General features: G+C 34.3%; 3 protein-coding genes across 3 annotated transcripts; 1 reads left to right on the top strand and 2 right to left on the bottom strand.

Annotated features, from left to right (window-relative positions):
* Positions 1–3,891: 3,891 nt before the first annotated feature.
* LOC145957582 (uncharacterized) lies at positions 3,892–5,201 on the bottom strand. Its single transcript, XM_083073988.1, has 2 exons — positions 4,480–5,201; positions 3,892–4,159 (listed from the first exon to the last, which is right to left on the bottom strand). The coding sequence occupies exons 1-2, from the start codon at positions 5,168–5,170 to the stop codon at positions 4,128–4,130; spliced, it is 723 nt and encodes a 240-aa protein (XP_082930114.1). The 5' UTR covers positions 5,171–5,201; the 3' UTR covers positions 3,892–4,127.
* A 3,686-nt stretch (positions 5,202–8,887) lies between these two features.
* Positions 8,888–11,636, bottom strand: LOC145957118 (uncharacterized). The gene is made up of 2 exons (XM_083073331.1): positions 11,268–11,636; positions 8,888–8,956 (listed from the first exon to the last, which is right to left on the bottom strand). Exons 1-2 carry the CDS (start codon positions 11,634–11,636, stop codon positions 8,888–8,890), a joined length of 438 nt encoding a protein of 145 aa, XP_082929457.1.
* Positions 11,637–14,008: 2,372 nt separating this feature from the next.
* Positions 14,009–17,296, top strand: LOC109816299 (cytochrome P450 CYP82D47). Its single transcript, XM_020381247.3, has 2 exons — positions 14,009–14,964; positions 16,417–17,296. Exons 1-2 carry the CDS (start codon positions 14,050–14,052, stop codon positions 17,068–17,070), a joined length of 1,569 nt encoding a protein of 522 aa, XP_020236836.1. The 5' UTR covers positions 14,009–14,049; the 3' UTR covers positions 17,071–17,296.
* Positions 17,297–22,838: the final 5,542 nt, after the last annotated feature.

Here is a 22,838-nt window from a genome sequence, read left to right as displayed (position 1 = left end):
TATATATATATACATATATTTATATATATAATTTTTATTATCTCTATTTTTATATATAAGATTTAATTATCTAACTCACTAAAATTATTTTTTTTAATTAATTTAGTTGATAATAATAAATTTATCTTACTTATATTATTTTAAAAAAAATTCTTTATATATGAGACGAACTTATTTATTTATTTTTTTAATTAAAATTCATATTTTTTTAATAAATTAAAATATATATTTTATAATTATCTCTTTTAATAATATTCATATTTCTTTTAAAATAACACATATTAATACTTGCTCTTTAAAATAATTTAATTAATACGTTTTATCATTTTAAGATAACACATATTAATTGAGAATATTTTAGAGTAAAAATAATTAATATACAAACAATATAAATTGGACTTTATATAGAAAAATAAATAATTTTTTAAATTAAGTTTTATATATAGGGACAGAAGTAATATTATCTATGTCCTTTTAATAAATATTGTCTTAAGTATATTTTATATAAATAAAAAATTAATAAATAGATAAAACAAATAATTTTTTCAAAATACAACACAATAATCGCTTTAGAGTATAAATGAAAAAAAAAACCAATATTATATTAAAAAATAAATATAATACTTATGTTAAAACTTATTTTTTCTTCCAACATAACATGAAGAGTGTAATATAATTTTAATATGATACTTATTTTAAATTTCATATATTGTTAAATCTTAAACATGCTCATAAAAAATATATCTTTACAAAATAAGAATAGAAAATTCTAAATTTCACTTAAAAATATTTACGAAAATCATTTTCGTACCCTTAATTATTTTCTATTGAACCATGCTGGACGTCACTAGTTTGTAGGCTTGCTACTATAGACTAAAACAAGATAGGAATGAATGATATCCCGTAATTATTAAAATCTAATCAGCACTATTAACACTGCGTAGTATATTTATTAATTATTTTTTCTCACAATCAGTTCATATTACTTAATATCTACGACTTTTAAAACTACATTTTTTTTTAATCTCTTTAGTACATTTTTGTTAAGAAAAAATGGGTAAAAAATTTAGGATAGGTATTATTTATCAGAGAAAAGGAATAAGAACAAACAGAGAGAAAACTGAATCATAATAGATTTCTGTTATATTTCAATATGTATTCTGTAATGAGCTTATATACATGGGAGTAAAACTGTACTAACAGAAAAATAACCATCTAATAATAAGGACGTAGTTATTTAGTTGGTAACACCCCCCACAAGCTGAGGGTTGGTAAATATCAATCAAACTCAGCTTGGAGAGAAATGTGTGGAATAACCGAGGCAATAAGGCTTTAGTAAAGATGTTTGCAACTTGTTCAATTGAAGCAATGGGAAGAAGTTTCATAAGACCTGAATTACATCTTTCACGAACCACATGCCAATCTATCTCCAAATGTTTGGTTCTCTCGTGAAATACAGGATTTGCAACTATATGAAGAGCACTTTGATTATCACAATAAAACACTGCAGCCTTGGAACAAGTAACATGAAGATCAAACAACAAGTAACTAAGCCACTGCAACTCACAACTAGCTGAGGCAAGTGCACGGTATTCAGCTTCAGAGGAGGATCGCGCCACCGTTAACTGCTTCTTAGATCTCCAACTAATGAGAGAATGCCCAAGAAAGAAACAATAACCAGACACAGATCTTCTAGTATCCGGACACCCTCCCCAATCAGCATCACTAAAATCCATAAGTTGGAGAGAGGAGGATCTAGAAAAGAAAATAGCCTTGCCAGGACATCCCTTTAGGTAACGTAGCACTCTCTGGGCAGCTTTATAATGTTGAATCCTAGGATTAGCCAAGAATTGGCTCAATTGTTGTGTGGCAAAACAAATGTCTGGGCGCGTGGTGGTTAAGTAAAGCAATCGTCCAATCAGCCGCCTATATCCAGGGATATCTAAATAGGCAGGACCTTCATCTTGATATAGATGTATTCCAGGTTCCAAGGGAGTGTTAACTGGTTTACATCCCAAAACTTCACAATCTGAGAGGAGATCTAGACAATATTGACTTTGACAAAGAGAAATTCCGCGGGCGGAATGGGCAACCTCTAAACCAAGAAAAAACTTAAGAATGCCTAGATCTTTGATTCCAAAAGCCTTATGTAAAGCAGATTTAATGGAAGTAAACTCATGGAGAGAATTTCCAGCAAGTACTACATCATCAACATAGACGAGCAGAACTGTGAATGAATCATGTGTGCTTTTGACAAACAAAGAATGATCCGAACTTGCTTGAGAATAACCACACTGTAGGAGCATGTTGGAAAGTCTCTCATACCATTTACGACTAGCTTGCTTAAGCCCGTAGAGAGACTTGGTAAGTTTGCAAACCTTGTTTGGAGAACCCACTGAAATTCCTTGGGGAATAACCATATAAACATCCTCTTGGAGTTCCCCGTGGAGGAAATCATTGTTCACATCAAGTTGGTGAACATGCCAACTATGAATGGATGAAAGAGCAAGCACAAGTCTTATGGTAGTAAGCTTAGCAACCGGGGAATAAGTATCAAAGTAGTCAAGACCCTCGGTTTGAGTGTACCCTTTTGCAACTAGCCGAGCTTTGTAACGTTCAATGGACCCATCAAACTTGCGTTTAATTTTATACACCCATTTGTTGCCAATAGGAATGACACCAGGTGGTAAGTCAACAATGCACCATGTGTTGTTAGCCTCTAAGGCCTGAATTTCTGCTTACATTGCATCAACCCAACATTGATGTTGACTTGCTTCAACAAAACAGGAAGGTTCAATTATGGTGGCTAGTGAAAGGGAATAAGCTCGATGAGTGGGTGATAAACGATTGTAGGAGACATATGCAGAAATGGGATATGGAGTGGTGCGAGACACACAATTGCATTCATAGTCTTTAAGGTAAGAGGGTTGCTTCTTAGGTCTACTTGATGTTCTAATTGGTAAAGGGGTAGCAGGTGTAACGTTAGATGTGGAAGATAAGGTAGGTTCTATAATAGTTGGAGATGTTGATAATGGAGGGGTTGATGAGGTGTTGGGTTCAGGGATAGGTGTAGGTGTTTGTTCATAAGAAAATTCCTGTTGAATAGGAACAGTTGGATCAAAATATGACCAATGCTGTTGAGAGGCTCCAACAGCATGCATCTTGAAGGGAAAGATCAATTCATGGAATATCACATTCCTAGAAACCAAAATCGCTTGAGTTTCGACATCACAAGCAACATAACCCTTTACTCCTGCATTGAATCCAAGAAAAGCACACTTTCGAGCCCGAGGATCAAACTTCGTCCTGCCAGAGCATTGTGTAGATACAAAGCATAGACATCCAAAAACACGAAGCTCTGAAAGATCTGGCAACCTGTTATGAAGAATCTCAAAAGGACTCTTCTCATTTAATACCTTAGATGGCACCCTATTAATTAAATAAACCGCATGTTTAACAGCAAACGACCAAAAATTCTTTGGCAAATTGAACTGGAACAAGAGTGCCCGAGCCACATTCAACACATGTTGATGCTTCCTTTCTACCTTCCCATTCTGTTGAGGAGTTTCCACACAACTAGTTTGGTGGTAGATCCCTTTTGAGGCATAAAAGGAATCCATGATAAACTCAGGTCCATTATCACTCCTTATCTTTTTTACATTAGCTTGATATTGGTTCTGCACTAACAAAATGAATTTTTGTATCTGAAACTGAACTTCAAACTTCCCTTTCAACATGATTACCCAAGTGTATCTACTGAAATCGTCAACAATAGTCAAGAAATACTTGCAACCATGAATAGTACTAACAGAGAAGGGCCCCCAAATATCCATATGTAACAATTCAAATGGATGCAATGCTTTACTAGAACTTAAAGGAAAAGTAGCCTTTCTTTGTTTAGAAAAATAACAAATGTCACATACACCAGTTTTATTAACGTGAACATATGGAAATTCTTGCAAATCATTCCTATTCGAGAAGTGGAAGCATGACCAAGCCTGAAATGCCAAAGCGCAGATTCAGGTATGGCCATTGAACTACAAATTTTATTGTTTATAGGAAGAGAAATATGCTTCTTGTTTGGTTGCTCTCCAGTCTAGTTCAGATAATATAATCCTTCTATCTGCTTACCCGAACCAATCATCTTCATATGTCGATCCTGTATAACACAAGCTTCAGTTGAGAAATGAAGAGAGCAACATAAGGAACTAACAAGCTTCGACACTGAAACCAAATTGAAGCTAAACATTGGTACATATAAGACATCTTGCAGAACAATAGAGGGACTAATGTTTACTATTCCTGCAAAATGAGCCTTAACCATGTTCCCGTTGGGCAATTGCACTGACACTGGCTGAATCTTCTTAGAACTAACAAACCATTCCATAGAAGAACATATATGGTCTGATGCACCGAAATCTAAAATCCATACATTATTGCTACTTTTCACTGAATAACAACGAGTGTAAGTATTAATACCTTCAGTGGAAACATCTGGAATAGGCTGATCCTTTGTAGTTTGGGACACAGAGCTGATCTGATTCACAAAATGCGAATTTTGAAAATCCACATTCTTCAAGGAATTAGATTGTAGAAGAGACTTTAGAGCCTTATACTCTTCGTCTGTAAAACCAAATGAGCCATGCTCTTTTACTGAAACATTATCATCATTCTTACATTCAGAATCCTTGTAATTCAAAGTGCAATTAACACTCGAATTGCTACCTTTGGATTTCAAACTAGGAGGAAAACCGTGCTTTCGGTAACAAGTATCTACAGTGTGGCCTGTTTTACCACAATAAGTGCATATCCTTGAATTTCCTCTGCCTTTCCCAACAAACCTCCTTCCATCTGTAGCATTTATCATTACTTGATTCTCCTCGTTACTATGGATTAATCCATTTTGTCTTTCATATTGAATCACCATTGAGAAAGCTCGATTTAGTGTTGGTAATGGACTCATTAGGAGCACTTGAGATTTTACAGCAGCAAAATTCTCATTTAAACCCATGAGAAAACGCATCACATAATCTTGATCTCGAAATATTCTCGAGCTTTTCATGGCATCACATTTACAGCGAACTGGACAAGTGCACTGAGGGATTGGACGATAGTTCTCCAATTCCTCCCACATAACCTTTAACTCTGGGAAAAAATCTGTAACCGACATGACTCCTTGCTTGAATTGATACACCTTGTAGACACCCAATTTCGTCCGGGGGGCATACAATTAGAAAAATAGGACATCAGAGGGCCTAAATCAACTTTTTTTAGTGGCCCAGAACGGGCCGTTCCAAAATCGGAATGGGCCGTTTTGGAATTGGAATGGGCCGTTCCGAGACTCCTAAAAGGCCTAAAAATGTTAGGTTGGAACGGTCGTTCTAGACCAGAACGGGCCGTTTCAAACCAATCAAAGGGGCCTAAATTTGTACCCCAGAACGGGCCGTTCTGATTTCAAAACGGGTCGTTCTAAGTACAAATATAACACATAACGGCCATATCCAGAACGGGCCGTTCTGATTTTGGAACGGCCCGTTCTGGACCTTGTCTGAAGCCTATAAATAGAGAGCTGGGGCACATTTTTGAGGGACCCCAAAAATTTTGTCCAAAGCTCCTTAGAGCTCGAAATTTCTCTCTTTTTCTCTCTTTTTCTCTCTCTTGTATTTCTTGAGATTTTGTGAGGCATTGTAGTGTGAAAGGTTGCCACAAAGCACCTATATTTTTCATATTTGAAGATCTAACAAAGCTTGCTACGAGGTATTTCATTTAATATTCTTCTCTTTCTTTTACTTCTTATTTTTTTGTCATAACAAACGCAATCATGTAGATATTTTAGGGTTAGTCGTATAATTTAATTTTTCAATATGTAAATAAATATTAATAAAGGGGATTTAATATTTAATTTATTAATTCTTATCACGTTAACTTCATCATAGGTACCGATTGAGGGCGTTGTAGGGGTGCTTAATACCTTCCTTACACGTAACCGACCCCCGAACCCAATTCTGGTTATCAAGGCCATTATTGGATCTTTAAAAAACCTTTTCTTTTTCCAATATTTTGAGTAAAATATTGGTGGCGACTCCATGAACGTATTTTCAAAACCATTAATTAAGGATTAGTCTAGTGTCCGGGCATTCCTTAATTAATGAGACTTTTAAAAGGATGTCTAAACCATAGGTCGCAAGATCGGAAATTTTCGGGTTGCGACAGATGGCGACTCCACCGGGTAAGTTTAAAGAGGGTCAGACCCATTTAATTGATGAAGTTAATAAAATAAAAACAATAACTTAAATATTTTTCCCCTTTACTTTGTTTGCTTTATTTGTTTGGCTTTAATATCTGTTTGCCTGTTTAAATTCTGCATCTTTTTGAATAAAAAATTGTACACAAACCTTTGCACACAACAGTTCCCCCTACACCCGAGGGCATGGGGGTATTAAACATAGGGAGTGGTTGACGTACGACCGGCCCAAGTTTGGCCTTGGAGCCTGCGAGCCTTGTCGGAAATCACACTCAAGGTGATAACCGATTACTCTAGCCTGAAATACTGCGACAAACCTTAGAGTTTGCCAGGTGACGGCGATAGAGATACTGGGTCCCTATAATGGGGGCACCTTGGGGGCCTTGAAACCAGTGAGATTAGAACCTTCCTATACAATGCACTTTTCTCGTAGGGACCACAGACCAAGGATTTGAACGCGACTGTCCGTGGGTGTACATTTGTTTGAGCATATGTGTGTTGCATTTGTTGTGTTCTCTTTTTGTTCATTTCAAATAGAAAGGAATTATAGACAACCAAGCGGATATCAATAAAAAAAACTAATGATCTTCTGTATACCCTAACTCTAAAGCATCATATAGGGTAGTTTATTTCAAAAAAAAAAAACAAAACAAAAAAATATAGCAAAAAATCATGCATCATAACCCTTAGTAAAAAAAAATGATAAAATTTAGGCAAAAATAAATATCATCCATCTCCTAGGATAGTACATTAGCATGCATCCATTAGAGACGGAAGGTACATATAATAGTATGCAAAGATATTTTTTAAACAAAAATCAATGAGAATTATATTTGTTGAAGTTCTCAAGTGTCTTTGCATCCTATTTTACGTTTCATATAGATAACATGCCTTCCTTGTAAATAATAAATAAGAATAAAAAGGGAAGCCTAACCTGTGCGTGTTAATCAAATAATGAGATCTCTGGTAATCAAGTGCAAAATTGATACACATCAAACTGGAAGCACTTAAAAACCAGTAATTGTGCAAGAAGACTGGGGGGCATAACATGCCCAAATTAACGATTCAAATGCCGAGAGTTCCCCATGCGGAAACAACAATTGCCGGGATAAGAAGAATGATCAAGAATGGACGAATCCTTGCTTTTTAGGGAATTACAAGACAAAACCCAATTGAAGAATAAAGGCATTGCATACAAAAACCCGTTAGGATGAAAACCCGTAAAGGGCATCCTAGGCAAAAATTAGGGTGAAAAAAAAAATCAAGATGCCGATAAGATACGTCCTATACAAAAGTAGGGATATATAAAAATAAGAAATGTCTATCTGAGTTGGAATTGAAAGGTGGCTCGAGTATTCCCTTCGAAAGCAAGAATTCACAAAGGTTTCACTCCAAATGAAAAATACCGACGTTCAAGCAAGTGGAAAGGTTTTCTTTTGGAAATTATCAAACCATTCATGACTCTCTAGGGGGCAACCTCTGTCTATCTCTCAGTGTATGAATCACGAACTCGGGGCATGCCCGGGCCTTCGAGCTTTGTTGAAGGGGTACGTGTAAATTGAAAGTATTGTTTTAAATGCCATAACACTCTTTTGTTTCTCTTCTCCCTCTAAATATCCACTCTAGGCCTCATCCATCAACCCTTAATAAACAAAATGTATTTGCAACAAAGATGTTACTTAATAATAGCATGGAAAGGATAACAAAGGAACAATCAGGATTTCAAACATGACTAGGGTTTGATAAAAGAAAGACATCTCATACCTCATGAGTGCTGCAAAAAAAAAAAATGAAGGCCCGGCAGGAAACCCACTAAGGGGGCTGCACAAAAGTTAGGGCAAGATCTGCTAGGCAATCCACAAGTAAAAATGGGTAACCTAGGCAAAAGAAAAGATCAAAAGAAAAATGTCCGCTAGGGAACACACCTCAAGTGACCTAGGCAAAAATTAGGACGTTAAAGCAACAACCTGAGTTGAAAATCGAAAGGCGACTCAGAGAAATCATCCAATTAGAGTACGACCCCGAGTCATCACCTCACTTTCCAAAAAGGCTGAACACAATGATAGCTTCTTTGTAGCAAATATGCTTTGTTTAATAGCCATAAACACTAAAGCCCACCTTGGCCAGCCATTCTTCTAAAAACCCCTTTTGAAAAAAAAAAATCCCTTCTAACAACCTTTTGAAAAAATGCAAACATCTCTTTTCTTCTTTTCTCTTGACCCTTATGGCATTAAAATGGTACCGAAAGGATACACGAAAAATGCACAGTGAATACTCACAGAGGGAAGACTAAGATGTCCCTTAACGGAGTTTAGAGACATTTGACTACACATTGATAATTTAGGAGCCATTGAAACCTTGAGTTCAAGAGAACATATCCCGGCAACAATCACGAATAGCACGAATAAAAAGGAATCGTCAACATTAACCTTAATACGTACAGGTTAATTTCCTGACATAAAAAAAATGAATTGCATCTTTAGGAACAAACACATGAGAATAAACTGCATCGCATGCATATGAGGTAGGGGCATATGGAAGGGCGTTACAAAAAAAATGAACAAATAATAAAAATCATTCTTGTCTTGCATTTTCATTGCATCCATGCATCCATGCATTCTACTTCCTATGAGTCAGGAGTCATCAGGATGAAGCACAAGCTAAATAGCCAACCATGAGCCAAGTAGTGGCAAACGGCAACCCCAAGTGATTCTATATGCCCACTAAGCAAAGACATATCAATAGTGGAATAGAATAGAATCGACCAAACAAGCAAGTCTATAAGCATGAAGAGGCCATTGCGCCTTACTCCTCAACTGAATGAAGGATGATATAAGAGAACGCCAAGACCAGGAATGACTTCCTAACCAAAGCCAGTGGCTTTCCAAATAATACTCATCAATAAAAAGCAAGAGCAAAAAAAAAAATGAGAAAAAGGCAAGCTTCGTAAATGTTGAAAAAAGTTGAAGCATTTAAAAAATATATATATAGCAAAGAAGACAAGCTTTAATCATGAAAAAGCCAAAGCTAAGAAAATAAAGTTTAGAAATATATTTCTACCACAAGATCAGCGCCTGGAGAGACATCACAATACTCACATGGCAGGGGCAACACCAGAATCTCTGTCAACCATCTACTCCTTTGCCCACCAACACAAGGGCACCACTTACCAACAATCCTCGTCAAGGGGCAATCACATCATCAGCACCAGCAGACGGCCTGGAGAGGCTATGAAAATACTACGGCCTGGAGAGGCTATGAAAATACTACGTCCTGGAGAGGCTATGAAAATACTACGGCCTGGAGAGGCTACGAAAATATTACGGCCTGTAGAGGCTACGAAAATACTACGGCCTGAAGAGGCTACGAAAATACTACGGCCTGGAGAGGCTACGAAAATACTACGGCCTGGAGAGGCTACGAAAATACTACGGCCTGCAGAGGCTACGAAAATACTATGGCCTGCAGAGGCTACGAAAATACTACGACAACGAGGGTATCGCCGAGTTCCTCGAAGTCAAAATCGGGACCGCCGTCAAGTTCCCACCATAGGTCTGTTGAAGCCTTAAAAATCAGCACAACTTTATCGAGAGTCGCCGTCGAGCCTCTCAAATCAGTGAATGACAATGAAAGTACCGCCGAGTTCTTCAAAGTCAAAATCGGGATTGTCGTCGAGCTCCCACCTGTGGGCCGGCTGAAGCCCTAAATATCAGTCCAGCCTGGAGAGGCTGAGCTCATAATATACTCCCTCTTCAACAAGCAACAAATAAAGGAACATTATCACAAGAGAGACAATGGAGCTTCTACTCAAAGACTGAAGACCAGGTATACAGTTTGTCAGCCTTGTTACCCAATAGAGTAAACAACTGCTCTAAAGGGTGAGGATGCGAACAAATGCACCTATCTAAGGGAAACAGCGCAGAAGCACCAATACCAAAGAGACGCAGAGAAGACCCGGACGAAATGTCTACGTCTTTACTTGCCTTTGGAAAAACAACACAGCTATTCCAAAGGACAAGTAAAGAGGGGCAGCTGTAGACACCCAATTTCGTTCGGGGGGCATCCAATTAGCAAAATAGGACATCAGAGGACCCAAATCAACTTTTTTTAGTGGCCCGGAACGGGCCGTTCCAAAATCGGAACGGGTCGTTTTGGAATTGGAACGAGCCGTTCCGAGACTCCTAAAAGGCCTAAAAATGTTAGGTTGGAAGGGCCGTTCTAGACCAGAACGGACCGTTCCAAACCAATCAAAGGGGCCTAAATTTGTACCCCGGAACGGGCCGTTCTAAGGTACAAATATAACACATAACGACCATATCTAGAACGGGCCGTTCCGATTTTGGAACGGGCCGTTCTGGACCTTGTCTGAAGCCTATAAATAGAGAGCTTGGGCACATTTCTGAGGGACCCCAAAAATTTCATCCAAAGCTCCTTATAGCTTGAAATTTCTCTATTTTTCTCTCTCTTGTATTTCTTGAGATTTTGTGAGGCATTGTAGTGTGAAAGGTTGCCACAAAGCACCTATATTTTTCATATTTGAAGATCTAACAAAGCTTGCTACGAGGTATTTCATTTAATATTCTTCTCTTTCTTTTACTTCTTATTTTTTTGTCATAACAAACGCAATCATGTAGATATTTTAGGGTTAGTCGTATAATTTAATTTTTCAATATGTAAATAAATATTAATAAAGGGGATTTAATATTTAATTTATTAATTCTTATCACGTTAACTTCATCATAGGGTACCGATTGAGGGCGTTGTAGGGGTGCTTAATACCTTCCTTACACGTAACCGACCCCCGAACCCAATTCTGGTTATCAAGGCCATTATTGGATCTTTAAAAAACCTTTTCTTTTTCCAATATTTTGAGTAAAATATTGGTGGTGACTCCATGAACGTATTTTCAAAACCATTAATTAAGAATTAGTCTGGTGTCCGGACATTCCTTAATTAATGAGACTTTTAAAAGGATGTCTAAACCATAGGTCGCAAGATCGTAAATTTTTAGGTTGCGACACACCTCTTGTTGCAACTCCACAACACGCACAAGATCTGCTTGAGCAAATCTTTCCCTTAGGTCTTTCCAAACATCAACAACAAGTTCAATGTATACAATGCTCTGTGCTATCGAAGGAGAAACTGAGTTTAAGATCCATGAATGAACAATGTTATTACACCTTTCCCAAGCATTAAAAATTGGATCGGATTGATCTGGAACATCTATGGAACCATCAAGAAATCTGTACTTATTCTTGGAAATCATCGCTCTCTTCATCAATCTTGCCCATCCATGGTAATTGTTATTGTTAAACGGTGGATTCACAAGAACTGCAGTAGGATTTTCTCCCGGATGAATATAATACGGACTCGCGGGATTCTGCGGGTCCATTGATGCCAACAGTAATCGATCTTGAACTGTTTCTTGTCACGGTGAAGAACGCGCATCAAAGCTCTATGATACCATATTATTTATCAGAGAAAAGGAATAAGAACAAACAGAGAGAAAACTGAATCATAATAGGTTTCTGTTATATTTCAATATGTATTCTGTAATGAGCTTATATACATGGGAGTAAAACTGTACTAACAGAAAAATAACCATCTAATAATAAGGACGTAGTTATTTAGTTGGTAACAATAGGGAATGTGAAAATAAGTGATGCTATTTAGTTGAGGAAAAATAAAGAGAATGAAAAATTAAAAAGTGATGAGTCTTACACTAGTGGAAAATCAGCATATTACGTCACCCCTTTTACGTCAGAAATACGAAAATCTGACGTAAAAAAAAACGCGGTGGCATTTTTGTAAATTTTGCGAACTTTTTTACGTTAGACCTGGTAGGGTCTGTCGTAAAAAGTCCAATCTACGTCGGAGATGTGTTGTGTCCGACGTAGATTGGACTTTTTACGTCGGACCCTACCAGGTCCGACGTAAAAAAGGACGTAAATTTGAATAAGAGAGCCCGAGGCACACCGCGCGCATTCACTCTTCATCACTTTTCATTTTTTTCTCTCTAAACCCTCTCCCTCTCCTTTGTTACTAAATCGTTTTTTGTCTTTTGCAGAGGGATGAACTCGTTGTTACTCATTTGCACATTGTTGCTGCTCCTCAGGTGTGAATCAAGGTTTCGTTAGCACTTTTCTACTTTGCATTACTACTCTGGCTATCTGTTTTATTTGATTTTTTGGTTGTTCTAGGTAGTGGGCGTTTTCTTTTGGGTTGTTATACGAAGCAGAACGGCTTGTTCTGCAAGCAGAACGGGCCGTTCTACTGGGATTTTTATGTTTTTTTTAATATTTTTTTTCCTACTTTTTTACGTCGGATGTAGTAATGTCCGACGTAAATTTACGTCGATTTTGCAGATCCGACGTAAAATTTACGTCTCCCGCTTTTACGTAGGTATATTTTCTGACGTAAAAAGTTCAAAATATCAGACGCAGTACACCTCTTTTGTATTAGTGTTACCTTTTCATTTATTTATATTTATTTATTTATTTCTCTTTTTTCATATATATATATATCTTATTTTTTATATATATATTTTTAACTATTTTTTATTTATTTTTCTTAAACTAAACAATTAAATTGTTATTTATTTATTTATTTATTTATTTTACATAATTTTACTTACTTTTTACTTTTCTATATTTTTTTTTATTTCTTTTTTCTGTATCAAACACACACAGAAATGTCGAATTGCTTAAAAAAGACCTCAATCATTTTTGGAAAGCAATACCAGAGTCCAGAGACTACGTAGGGTGTCCAGAGAGATGTCTCGCAAAAGGAGAAAAGATAATTCATCGGATAGATTACTTTAATAAAAACGAACAAGTTGACGTGTCACATCAGATTTTATAAAAAAAATAATATTAATTTGCCCCCACCATATATGGTGCACAAGAATTTAATTGTTCTGATTTAAAAAGAATATAGAGGATTTTCATTCACTGTCCGTTCCTCCCGTAGCTTCAAAAATCCGGTAGAACCAGTTAAACCGGGGATGGTAATATAATCGATTTGAATCTTAATTTCGATTAATTATATATTTAATTTATTTTAAATTGGTGTGAATTAATTTAATAATTTTATCAAACATAATCATAATTCCTTATTTTAATGTATTTGATTGTAATATATATAATTTAAATAATTTTTTTTATAGTATATTATTAATTTTAAATTATATATTTAATAATATAATATTTATATAAATATTATAAATTACTTTATGATATTAATTACAAATATATTATATATATATATTATTTATATTTTTAATTTATATTAATATATATTTAACATGTAATTTTATATATATATATAACTTTTTTATATAAAATATAAAAAATAATTTTAAATAAGATAAAAATTTAAATTTAAAATAAAATATAAATTTATTAAAAATTATAAGTATAAAATATATTTTAAATAAATATTTTATAAAATATTAATAAAATTCGAGTTATATAATTTAATTAGTGATATTGATTTAAATTTTGAATCATTAATTTAATTATTAAATCAATGGTTGCACCCCAGTGGGAGATAGCTGGTGAAGGGAAAAGATAAAGCAGGAGTGTGGGTTTTACAATGAGTTCGACGTGAGCTAAAAGTAATACACCACTTACATTAAATTTTTTTTTCTTCAGAAAATGAAAAAAACGTTTTTCATTGAGCCTTTAAAATATTAGAGCCACGTGTCCAACGGAAAAGAAAAGAAATGGAGTTGTCCATTTCTATAAGTAACGGAGAGGATCGAAGTTGCGCAACATAACTTATTATCCCACCAACTGCAAATTGTCATGGACATAGTAGCGCTTGCCGTAGTTAGTGTCTTATTACTAATAGGTTACTTTATCAAACGGGCTACACCAGGTTCTGCTCGCAAGCCACCGGCAGCTGCCGGTGGGTGGCCCTTGATCGGTCATCTTCACCTCTTGGGTGGCTCCAGTCAAGCTCCTTACGAAGCCCTAGGAGCGTTGGCAGACAAGTACGGCCCAATATTCAGCATCCGAGTTGGAGTGCACCCAGCGGTGGTGGTGAGCTCTTGGGAGTTAGCCAAAGAGTGTTTCACCACTCTCGACACAGCTCTCTCCTCTCGTCCCAAATTCACCGCTGCAAAACTCTTGACCTACGACTATGCTGGTTTCGCCTTCGCCCCTTACGGAGATTTCTGGCGTGAAATGCACAAGATAGCGGTTTCAGAGTTACTTTCCGCACGCCGCTTGGAACTGCTCCAAGGTATCAGAGATTCGGAGGTGCAGAGCGCGTTGAGAGAGCTGTACAGAGCGTGGGAGGAGAAAAGAGGCGATTTGATGGTGGAGATGAAGCAGTGGTTTGGAGACATGATTCTTAACGTGATTCTGAGGATGGTTGCTGGAACGCGATTCTGTGTTGCAAGTGTAGATGATGAGGAAAAGGTGAGGCGTGTTCGGAGGGTACTTAGAGAGTTCTTTCGTTTGTTGGGATTGGTTGTGGTTGGTGACGCCATTCCCTTTCTTGGGTGGCTTGATTTGGGAGGTGAGGTGAAGCGGATGAAGAAAACGGCTATTGAAATGGATGACATCGTTTCTGAATGGTTAGAAGAACACAGACAGCGAAGAGAGTCAGGTGAGACCAAAAGAGAGCAAGACTTCATTGATGTCTTGTTATCTGCCCTTGACGGCGTTGACCTTTCTGGTTATGATGCTGATACCGTCATAAAAGCCACCTGCTCTGTAAGCACTGTTAGATTTGCAGAATCTTTCTTTTATACTTTTTTATTAGACAAATCCTACGCACCCTTATATATTTAAAAGATTTTGAAAATATTTTTAAATACGTGAACATTTAGTATTTTAGAATAGTTTAATATTTATAAAATTTTATATATTTAATTTAACTAATTTAAAATTAAAATTAATTATAATGATATATTTACTAATGATTTAGTAAAATAATCTCTTTTAATTAAAAACTTTTAATTTTTAAACTTATAAATTTAAACATTTTTGTTTATTTTTCCTACAATTTATTATAATACTAATAAATATTACTTACAAATTTATTTTCATAAGAAAAAAAGAAATTCTTGCGATATTTTTTTTGTGAATATTTACCATGAAAAAAATTTCCTATGATCACTTAAATTGTAATATAATTTGTAAAAATTTCTTGTAAATTATTTTTTATAAAAAATTTAAAAGAAATTCCTGCAAAATATTTTATACAAAATTTTTTTCTTGAGTTATTATAGCAAGAAAATTCAGAAAAAATTCTTATGAATATTTTTTTAGGAAAATTCATAAGAAAAAAAAAGTGTTATTATATTCTTATATCATTATTAATTTTTAATTAATTTATAATTAAAAATTAATATATATTTATTATAAAATAAAAATGAAAGGAATATAACAGAAAAATTAAAAAAGTTTATCACCTTTCATGTATAACAATTTTAAACGACTATTAAAATTTAATCTTGAAATCTTTAAAATATATATATATATATATATATATATATATATATATATATATATATATATATATACTATGTCCAGTTTTGCCGACAATATGGGGGTGATTGATGCTCATCTCCTATGATAGAACTAAAATAAATATTACCTCTATTTTTGTTTTGGATTTATTGTGAATTTCATGTAAAAATAGTTAGATGTTTGAATGTTTTGTTTTATATTTAAATATGCTTTTAATCTTTCATATTTGTGTATATATATTTTTATTCTCAAATTTAAAATTTGTGTTTTTAATTTTCTAAATATATATATATATATATATTATTTTAGTCTTTATAAATTTGTCACTATCAATTATGATATTAACTATTAAAATAATATTTTTTAAAATTATATGATTAAAAACATAAATTTTAAATTTGAGAGACTAAAATAATAATTTGTTATATTTTAAGGACTAAAAACATAAATTTTAAATTAGAGTGGATGAATTCAACCCTAACTCAATTTAATAGTATGGTTATTCATTTTGTTTATGTTTAATATATATATTAGATGGCACTTATGAATTAACTTTAGTAGATTAGTTTTTTCACCTCCTGTTTAGGTATGATTAAGTTCAATATAGGATATAGTTGTTTTTGACCCAAAAGGCTTAAACGGGTGTTCTATTTAAAATTTGAAAATGTTGATGACATTGTTGCATCTTTTTAGACGATAATAGCTGCAGCAACAGATACTACAACAGTTAGCATGACTTGGGCACTATCGTTATTGCTGAACAATCGCCATGCCCTAAAGAAATTACAAGATGAATTAGATGAGCACGTGGGAAAGGAAAGGCTAGTAACTGAATCAGACATTAACAAATTAGTATATCTTCAAGCTGTGGTTAAAGAGACGCTGAGATTGTATCCAGCTGGACCACTCTCAGGTCCACGTGAATTCACAAACGATTGTACTTTAGGAGGCTACCATATCGAAGCAGGTACCAGATTTTTTTTCAACATTTGGAAGTTGCATAGAGATCCACGTGTGTGGTCAAACCCATTAGAGTTTCAACCTGAAAGATTCCTCACCACCCACAAGGATTTGGAGGTGAAGGGTCAACATTTTGAGTTACTTCCCTTTGGTGGTGGAAGAAGGTCCTGCCCTGGCATGCCGTTTGCCCTTCAAATGACACACTTCGCATTAGCCACCTTTTTGCAGGTATTTGAAGTCACAACCCCAAACAATACCCAGGTTGATATGAGTGCCACATTTGGACTCACATGCATCAAAACCACTCCACTTGAGATTTTAGCAAAACCTCGTCTACCATATCATCTTCTCTTTACCGATGAAACTAAGGAAAACCCACCAAGTTAACCTTCACGTGTCTATCTTTATTATTAAACGATGGTTGTATTTCTCCCGCCAACTCCATGAATTGATCGCTACATGTTTAGAAGTGGATGTTGGTGAACACAGTTTTATTTGAGTACAATATGGTGTGTTAAAGTAATAATCATATATTTAAAATGGGTTAATTAAATGTTTGAGAAAAATAATAATGTGCTTATAAAATATATTCAATAGTTATTTGTTTATTCAATTAAGAAGGCAAAAGTATTCAATTAAAAAATAAGTAGTATTTTAAATATTCTTTCATTAAGTAGGCAAAAGATTAATTTCATAACATCCATTTAAATATTTGAGTGCAAATTCTTTTTAGCGATATTTGTTATATACATGAATAAAAAAAATGTGCCTAAAAATAACTCATGATCATTTAGTGCACACACAAAATCATCTTGCATTACAAATGAATATTTTTAAAATTTGCTAAGCGATGATAATTTCAATGTGTTCATTAGAGTAAAAAAAATGAAATTAGTTTAATTTTTTCTTATTATTTTCTTATTCTGTAAAGTATTTTGAAGATGTTTATGCAAACAGTACTTTTACTATCGAGATCCATGATCGAGCTTTTACACTAAATTTAAGAGAGTACAATTCAACCCATAGTCTCATATTACTTTCATACTCAATTCATCACTTTAGATTAACTGTGTTCAAGTCATGAAAAAGAACAAACCTCTCTAACCCTATTTGCCTTTTAGACTAAGTTTTTTGGCTCACTTGATGGGCTAAAGGAACCCATACATCAAATATCAAGCTCATGTTTTGGACGACTTAGTAGTTAATCTAAAGAGGGCTCAAAGGGAATGGCACGATATCATGCGATTGCCCCAACCAGGGTGTAGGTCGAGTATTAACTAAGTTCATTAAGAAATGGATAAAGCTCATAAAATAGATCAGGCATAATTGATCTTCGTGTTGATATTTGAGGGTCTTCCTGACTATAACAAGTGCTATATGATTTTCCCTCGATCCAGCTCTTCTTAACTATTTTTCCGAAAAGACATAGTGGCTAACAAAGGAGGTTGAAAATGTCTTAAGACCAATGTAATTCAGGTTTTGTTATTTTGTTTTTAAATTAATACATGTAATAGTTAGTTCCTGATATAATATTTTTATTCAATTATCCACGTGCTACTATTTCATTTATCACCGATCTGTTTTATATCAACAGTTCATTATAACTAAATTGAAAAGATATCGCATTTTTATGAATAAAAATTTATTAAATTTATATTTGTACCATTTTTTTTTCTTATCATCTTTTATTTATGAATCAATCGAGCTGCAAAGCTCAATTGCAAAACATATCAAGAACGAGTACAAAAATAGACGCTCTATGCAAGCGGCGGATGGAAGAAAGATCATGATCAGCTATGTAAAAAGTCTAAGACTACAATTATGGAACTATGAAAGTCCCTCAAAGGTTTTGAATTAAAATGTGCAGTGGCACATCTGTACATGTACAGTTGCATTTAGTTGTCTAAAATTATCTCCATTACTAGAACTATTGCAGTATGAACACAACATCTCAATTGTAACGGCACCTCTTAGTGAATTGAATGAAATATTTTCTTCGCACACACAAAATAAAAATAAAAATAGGTAAGTTGTCTTCAAATATAAACCAGAAACGTCACATTTTCTAAAAGTATAAATGACTAATGGGTGAAAACAGAAGATAGAAGGATAACACCATTGACATACTGTACTATATTATATTATAAATTTAAATATAATTTCTGTCACTTTAATTTACCTTTTTTTAATTTATTTTTTATAATTTTTAGTCCTTATAATTTTTTTTTATGTTTTATTCATAACATTTTATAACGTTTCAAAAATAGTTTTCACCATCATCTACTATTAAAAAAATGTGTGTGACAAACAAGATAAATATTATATTCGTTATATTTCAATTCATCATTACCACATTGATAAATTGATTTATTTTTTTAGAAAAAATTTCAAAATCTACTTCACTTCATGCACCCAAACCCTCACTTTTGTGATCGCGTTTCTCTTTTCTCACAATCCATGATCTCGACATTGAGTGGTCACCACCTCACATTGGAGGAGTTCGATCTCACACTTGCCTACTCCTCCATTGTGCAAGAGTTTAGGTGTCGTAAGAGCATCTATCACTCTAGTGACGTCATCATTAATGTTGCCTTCTCCAAGGCTAAGAAGCACTGTGTTGGTTGGCTCAAGACTATCAAAATTGTCACTACCTATTGTCGTGATTACCACAACAGAGACAAGTGGGACATTTATCAGAGAAAGGAGACCAATGGATCTAGCTCGGCCATTGATGAAGGCCAAGACACAACACTCCACAATTTGAAGAGGGTGTGCGTGGAAAGTATAATATAGTGACAACAATGAGTGTGTTTTGAAATTTTGTCTAAAACAATTTAAAATTAATTTACCTAAATAACAATGATAAAGTGAAATATAATGAATATAATATGTATTTTATTTGTCAATACGATTTTTTCAACCGAAGCTGACAACAAAAACTATTTTTGAAATGTTATAAAAGGTTATGAATGAAACAACACCAAAAAAAATTATAAGAAAAAAAATTTATATTTAAGCCTACATTATATATATATATATAGAGAGAGTTTAAAATTATTATTTTTTATTAATTTGTTAACTAATGAATATTTACAATTAAAGAAGTTTGTCACCCACATTAGGTAGCAATATTTTTTTAAAAAAATATGTAAAAGATAGAAACTTACTTAAAATAAGACTTCTTAAAATGAGGGATCAAATGATACATGTATAACTTTTACTAACTATTACACTATTTAATTAGATTGAAAGTTCTTTATTCCTAGGTATATATATATATATATATATAATTTTATATTAATTCAAGATGATTTGATACCTTATTTATATAGATCAGAATTAACGTTATCTAAACATTTTAAAATATACTAAAATATGAATAATTTGATTACCTTCAAATTGTTATTTAATTTGAACAAAATTTGACTAAAACATACAACATGATATAAAGAGTAAGTCTTGGTAGACTTATTTTATTCAATAATTCATATTCTACATCAAATTTCAGTGATCTAACAATTAAATTACAAGTTTTTAATGTAAAGACCATGTCTACAAATTTTTTAAAAAATTTGTAGACTTAAACTATACATGAATAACTTTTAATTTAACGATTAGATCATTAAAATTTGATGTTAAACATGAGTGTGTTGTTAGGTTTTGTGCTCCCTTCCTATGTGGAGAATAGACCTAAATTGTGTAAGTCCATCATGTCTCACTTAACCAAGTGGAGAGGGGTCAAATTAGGATAGAGATAGAGTTACTCATTTTGAGAGAAAACATAACAAAATATAGAGAGAAAGTTACAGGTCGCATATCTACTAGGTAGCGTTGTTGAATTGCAATTGGAGATTTGTTCACCATTGGATCATATTGATTTTTGGACAACAAGTTTGTATGATGTGGCATTTCATATTCAATGGTTGAATTGTTGAAAAGAAGTTTGGAAAAGAATAAAAATATTTCACTATAAAAACTATTTTGGGACTTTTCATCTTCTAATTTCTCAATTATAAACAATTGTGCTCAATTTTGCTTATTGTAAGCATTATTATATGCATTCTTTAGAGACTCTCTTGTAGCATTTTATTGATCAGAGTTGAGTTTTTTCTTCGATCAGAACGACTCGTGGTTTTTACCATTACATTGAGTGGTTTTGTACATTAAAATTTTTTGTGTCTCTTGTGTGTTTGGGTTATCTATTTTTGCTCTATTTTGTTGGTGCTCCTCGCAGATTCTTGTAAGTAGGGGGATTTAATTTTTGGTATGTTATTGCTCTTTTTCAAGGTTGTTGTTATTGTGTTGGGGTTTCCCCCAAATTAGAGCTCTTTAGTTAAGAAACTGTTTGACTTGCTTAAATGATAGAGACATATATGAAGATGATCTCTTTAAATGGAGCAAATTATATATCACCTGTGGAAGGGCAAGATGAAGGACTTGCTACCTATGAAGAATTTGCATTTTCCTATCTTTGCTTCTAATAAGTCAAAATCCAAGTCTAATGAAGAATGAGACTTTGGGCATCAACAAGTATGTGGATTTATCAGACAATTTGTTGACGATAATATCTATAATGTTATTGTCAATGAGACACAATAGAGAACCCGATGGGATAAGCTTAGGTCCCTATATTCTTCTAAATAAAGGACTAATAAATTATTTTTGCTAAAGAATTTTGTGGAGTTGAAGCACAAGAAGGGACTCCCATTATAGATCACTTAAGTGAATTTCAAGGGTGTTTTGATCAACTATTTGGAGTGGGTCTAAGATTTGATGAAGATTTATTGGGATTATTCCTATTAAATTCTCTACCTGATTTATGGGAGACATTCTAGGTTTCCATGATTAGTGTTGCTCCTAATGATGATGTTTCTTTAAAAATGGCAAAGAGTGGTGTGCTTAATGAGGAGATGAGAAGGAAGACACAAGTTACTTCATCTCATTCAAAGGTACTTGTTACTAAGAACAGGGGGATAAGCTAGAAGAAAGAACAGTAAAATGGTAGAGATAAAAACAAGAGCAAGTCCAAGTCTTGGTACAAAAATGTGGAGTGTCACTTTTGTCACAAAATAGGACATATACAAAGGAATTGTTTTCTATAGAAGAAGAATAAAAATATGAAGGGTAAGTAGAGAGAGATCGTGATGATAGTGATCATGTTACTGCTGCTACTAGTGATGATCTTGTTCTTCTTGGTGATCTTGATGCAATTAATCATGTATCTGATGTAAGCATGTAAATAATAGATAATGGTGCTACACTGCATGTTACAGCCAATAAGAAGTTCTTTACATCTTATCCTCTTGGTGATTTTGGAGCATTGAAGATGGGTAATGATGGCGTGTCCAAGGTGATTGGTGTTGGTGATGTTTGCTTCACTAGTAGAAAATAAGCATATTACGTCACCCCTTTTACGTCGGAAATACGAAAATCCGACGTAAAAAAAATGCGGTGGCATTTTTGTAATTTTTTTGCGAACTTTTTTACGTCGCACCTGGTAAGGTCCGACGTAAAAAGTCCAATCTACGTCGCACCTGGGAAGGTCTGACGTAAAAAGTCCAATTTACGTCGCACCCTACCAGGTCCGACGTAAAAAAGACGCAAATTTGAATAAGAGAGCGCGAGGCACACCGCGCACATTCACTTTTCATCACTTTTCATTTTTTTCTCTGTAAACCCTCTCCCTCTTCTTTGTTACTGAATTGTTTTCTTGTTTTTTTGCAGAGGGATGAACTCTTTGTTACTCATTTGCACATTGTTGCTGCTCCTCAGGTATGAAACAAGGTTTTGTTAGCACTTTTCTGCTTAGCATTGCTACTCTGGTTATCTATTTTATTCGATTTTTTGGTTGTTTTATTTGTGTAGGTAGTGGACGTTTTTTTTTTGTTATTCTACGAAGCAGAATGGCTTGTTCTGCAAGCAGAACGGCCTGTTCTGCAAGCAGAACGGCTGTTTTGCTTGGAGAACGGGCCGTTCTGCAATCAAAACGGGCCGTTCTCCAAGCAGCACGGGCCGTTCTCCAAGCAGCACGGGCCGTTCTCCAAGCAGAACGGGCCGTTCTCCAAGCAGAACGGGCCGTTCTGCCTGCGTTCTTAAGTTTTTTTTTTTGTTTTTTTACGACTTTTTTACGTCGGGTTTCGTAATTTCTGACGTAA

This window comes from Cajanus cajan, chromosome 4 (assembly GCF_000230855.2).
Source record: "Cajanus cajan strain Asha chromosome 4, NIPB_CcT2T_4, whole genome shotgun sequence".
In the NCBI taxonomy this organism is placed as follows: Eukaryota; Viridiplantae; Streptophyta; class Magnoliopsida; order Fabales; family Fabaceae; genus Cajanus; species Cajanus cajan.
The sequence above is the reverse complement of the archived record's forward strand: the minus strand, read 5'-3'. Positions and strand labels throughout refer to the sequence as shown.

Coding starts and splice junctions, on each gene's coding strand:
- LOC145957582 (XM_083073988.1), bottom strand. CDS start 5,170: ATGTCGGTTACAGATTTTTTCCCAGAGTTAAAGGTTATGTGGGAGGAA. Junction 4,160..4,479: donor TCCAGATGTTTCCACTGAAG/GTATTAATACTT, acceptor TGTGTTATACAG/GATCGACATATGAAGATGAT.
- LOC145957118 (XM_083073331.1), bottom strand. CDS start 11,636: ATGGACCCGCAGAATCCCGCGAGTCCGTATTATATTCATCCGGGAGAA. Junction 8,957..11,267: donor TTGTGGAGTTGCAACAAGAG/GTGTGTCGCAAC, acceptor GTGGGCATATAG/AATCACTTGGGGTTGCCGTT.
- LOC109816299 (XM_020381247.3), top strand. CDS start 14,050: ATGGACATAGTAGCGCTTGCCGTAGTTAGTGTCTTATTACTAATAGGT. Junction 14,965..16,416: donor TCATAAAAGCCACCTGCTCT/GTAAGCACTGTT, acceptor GCATCTTTTTAG/ACGATAATAGCTGCAGCAAC.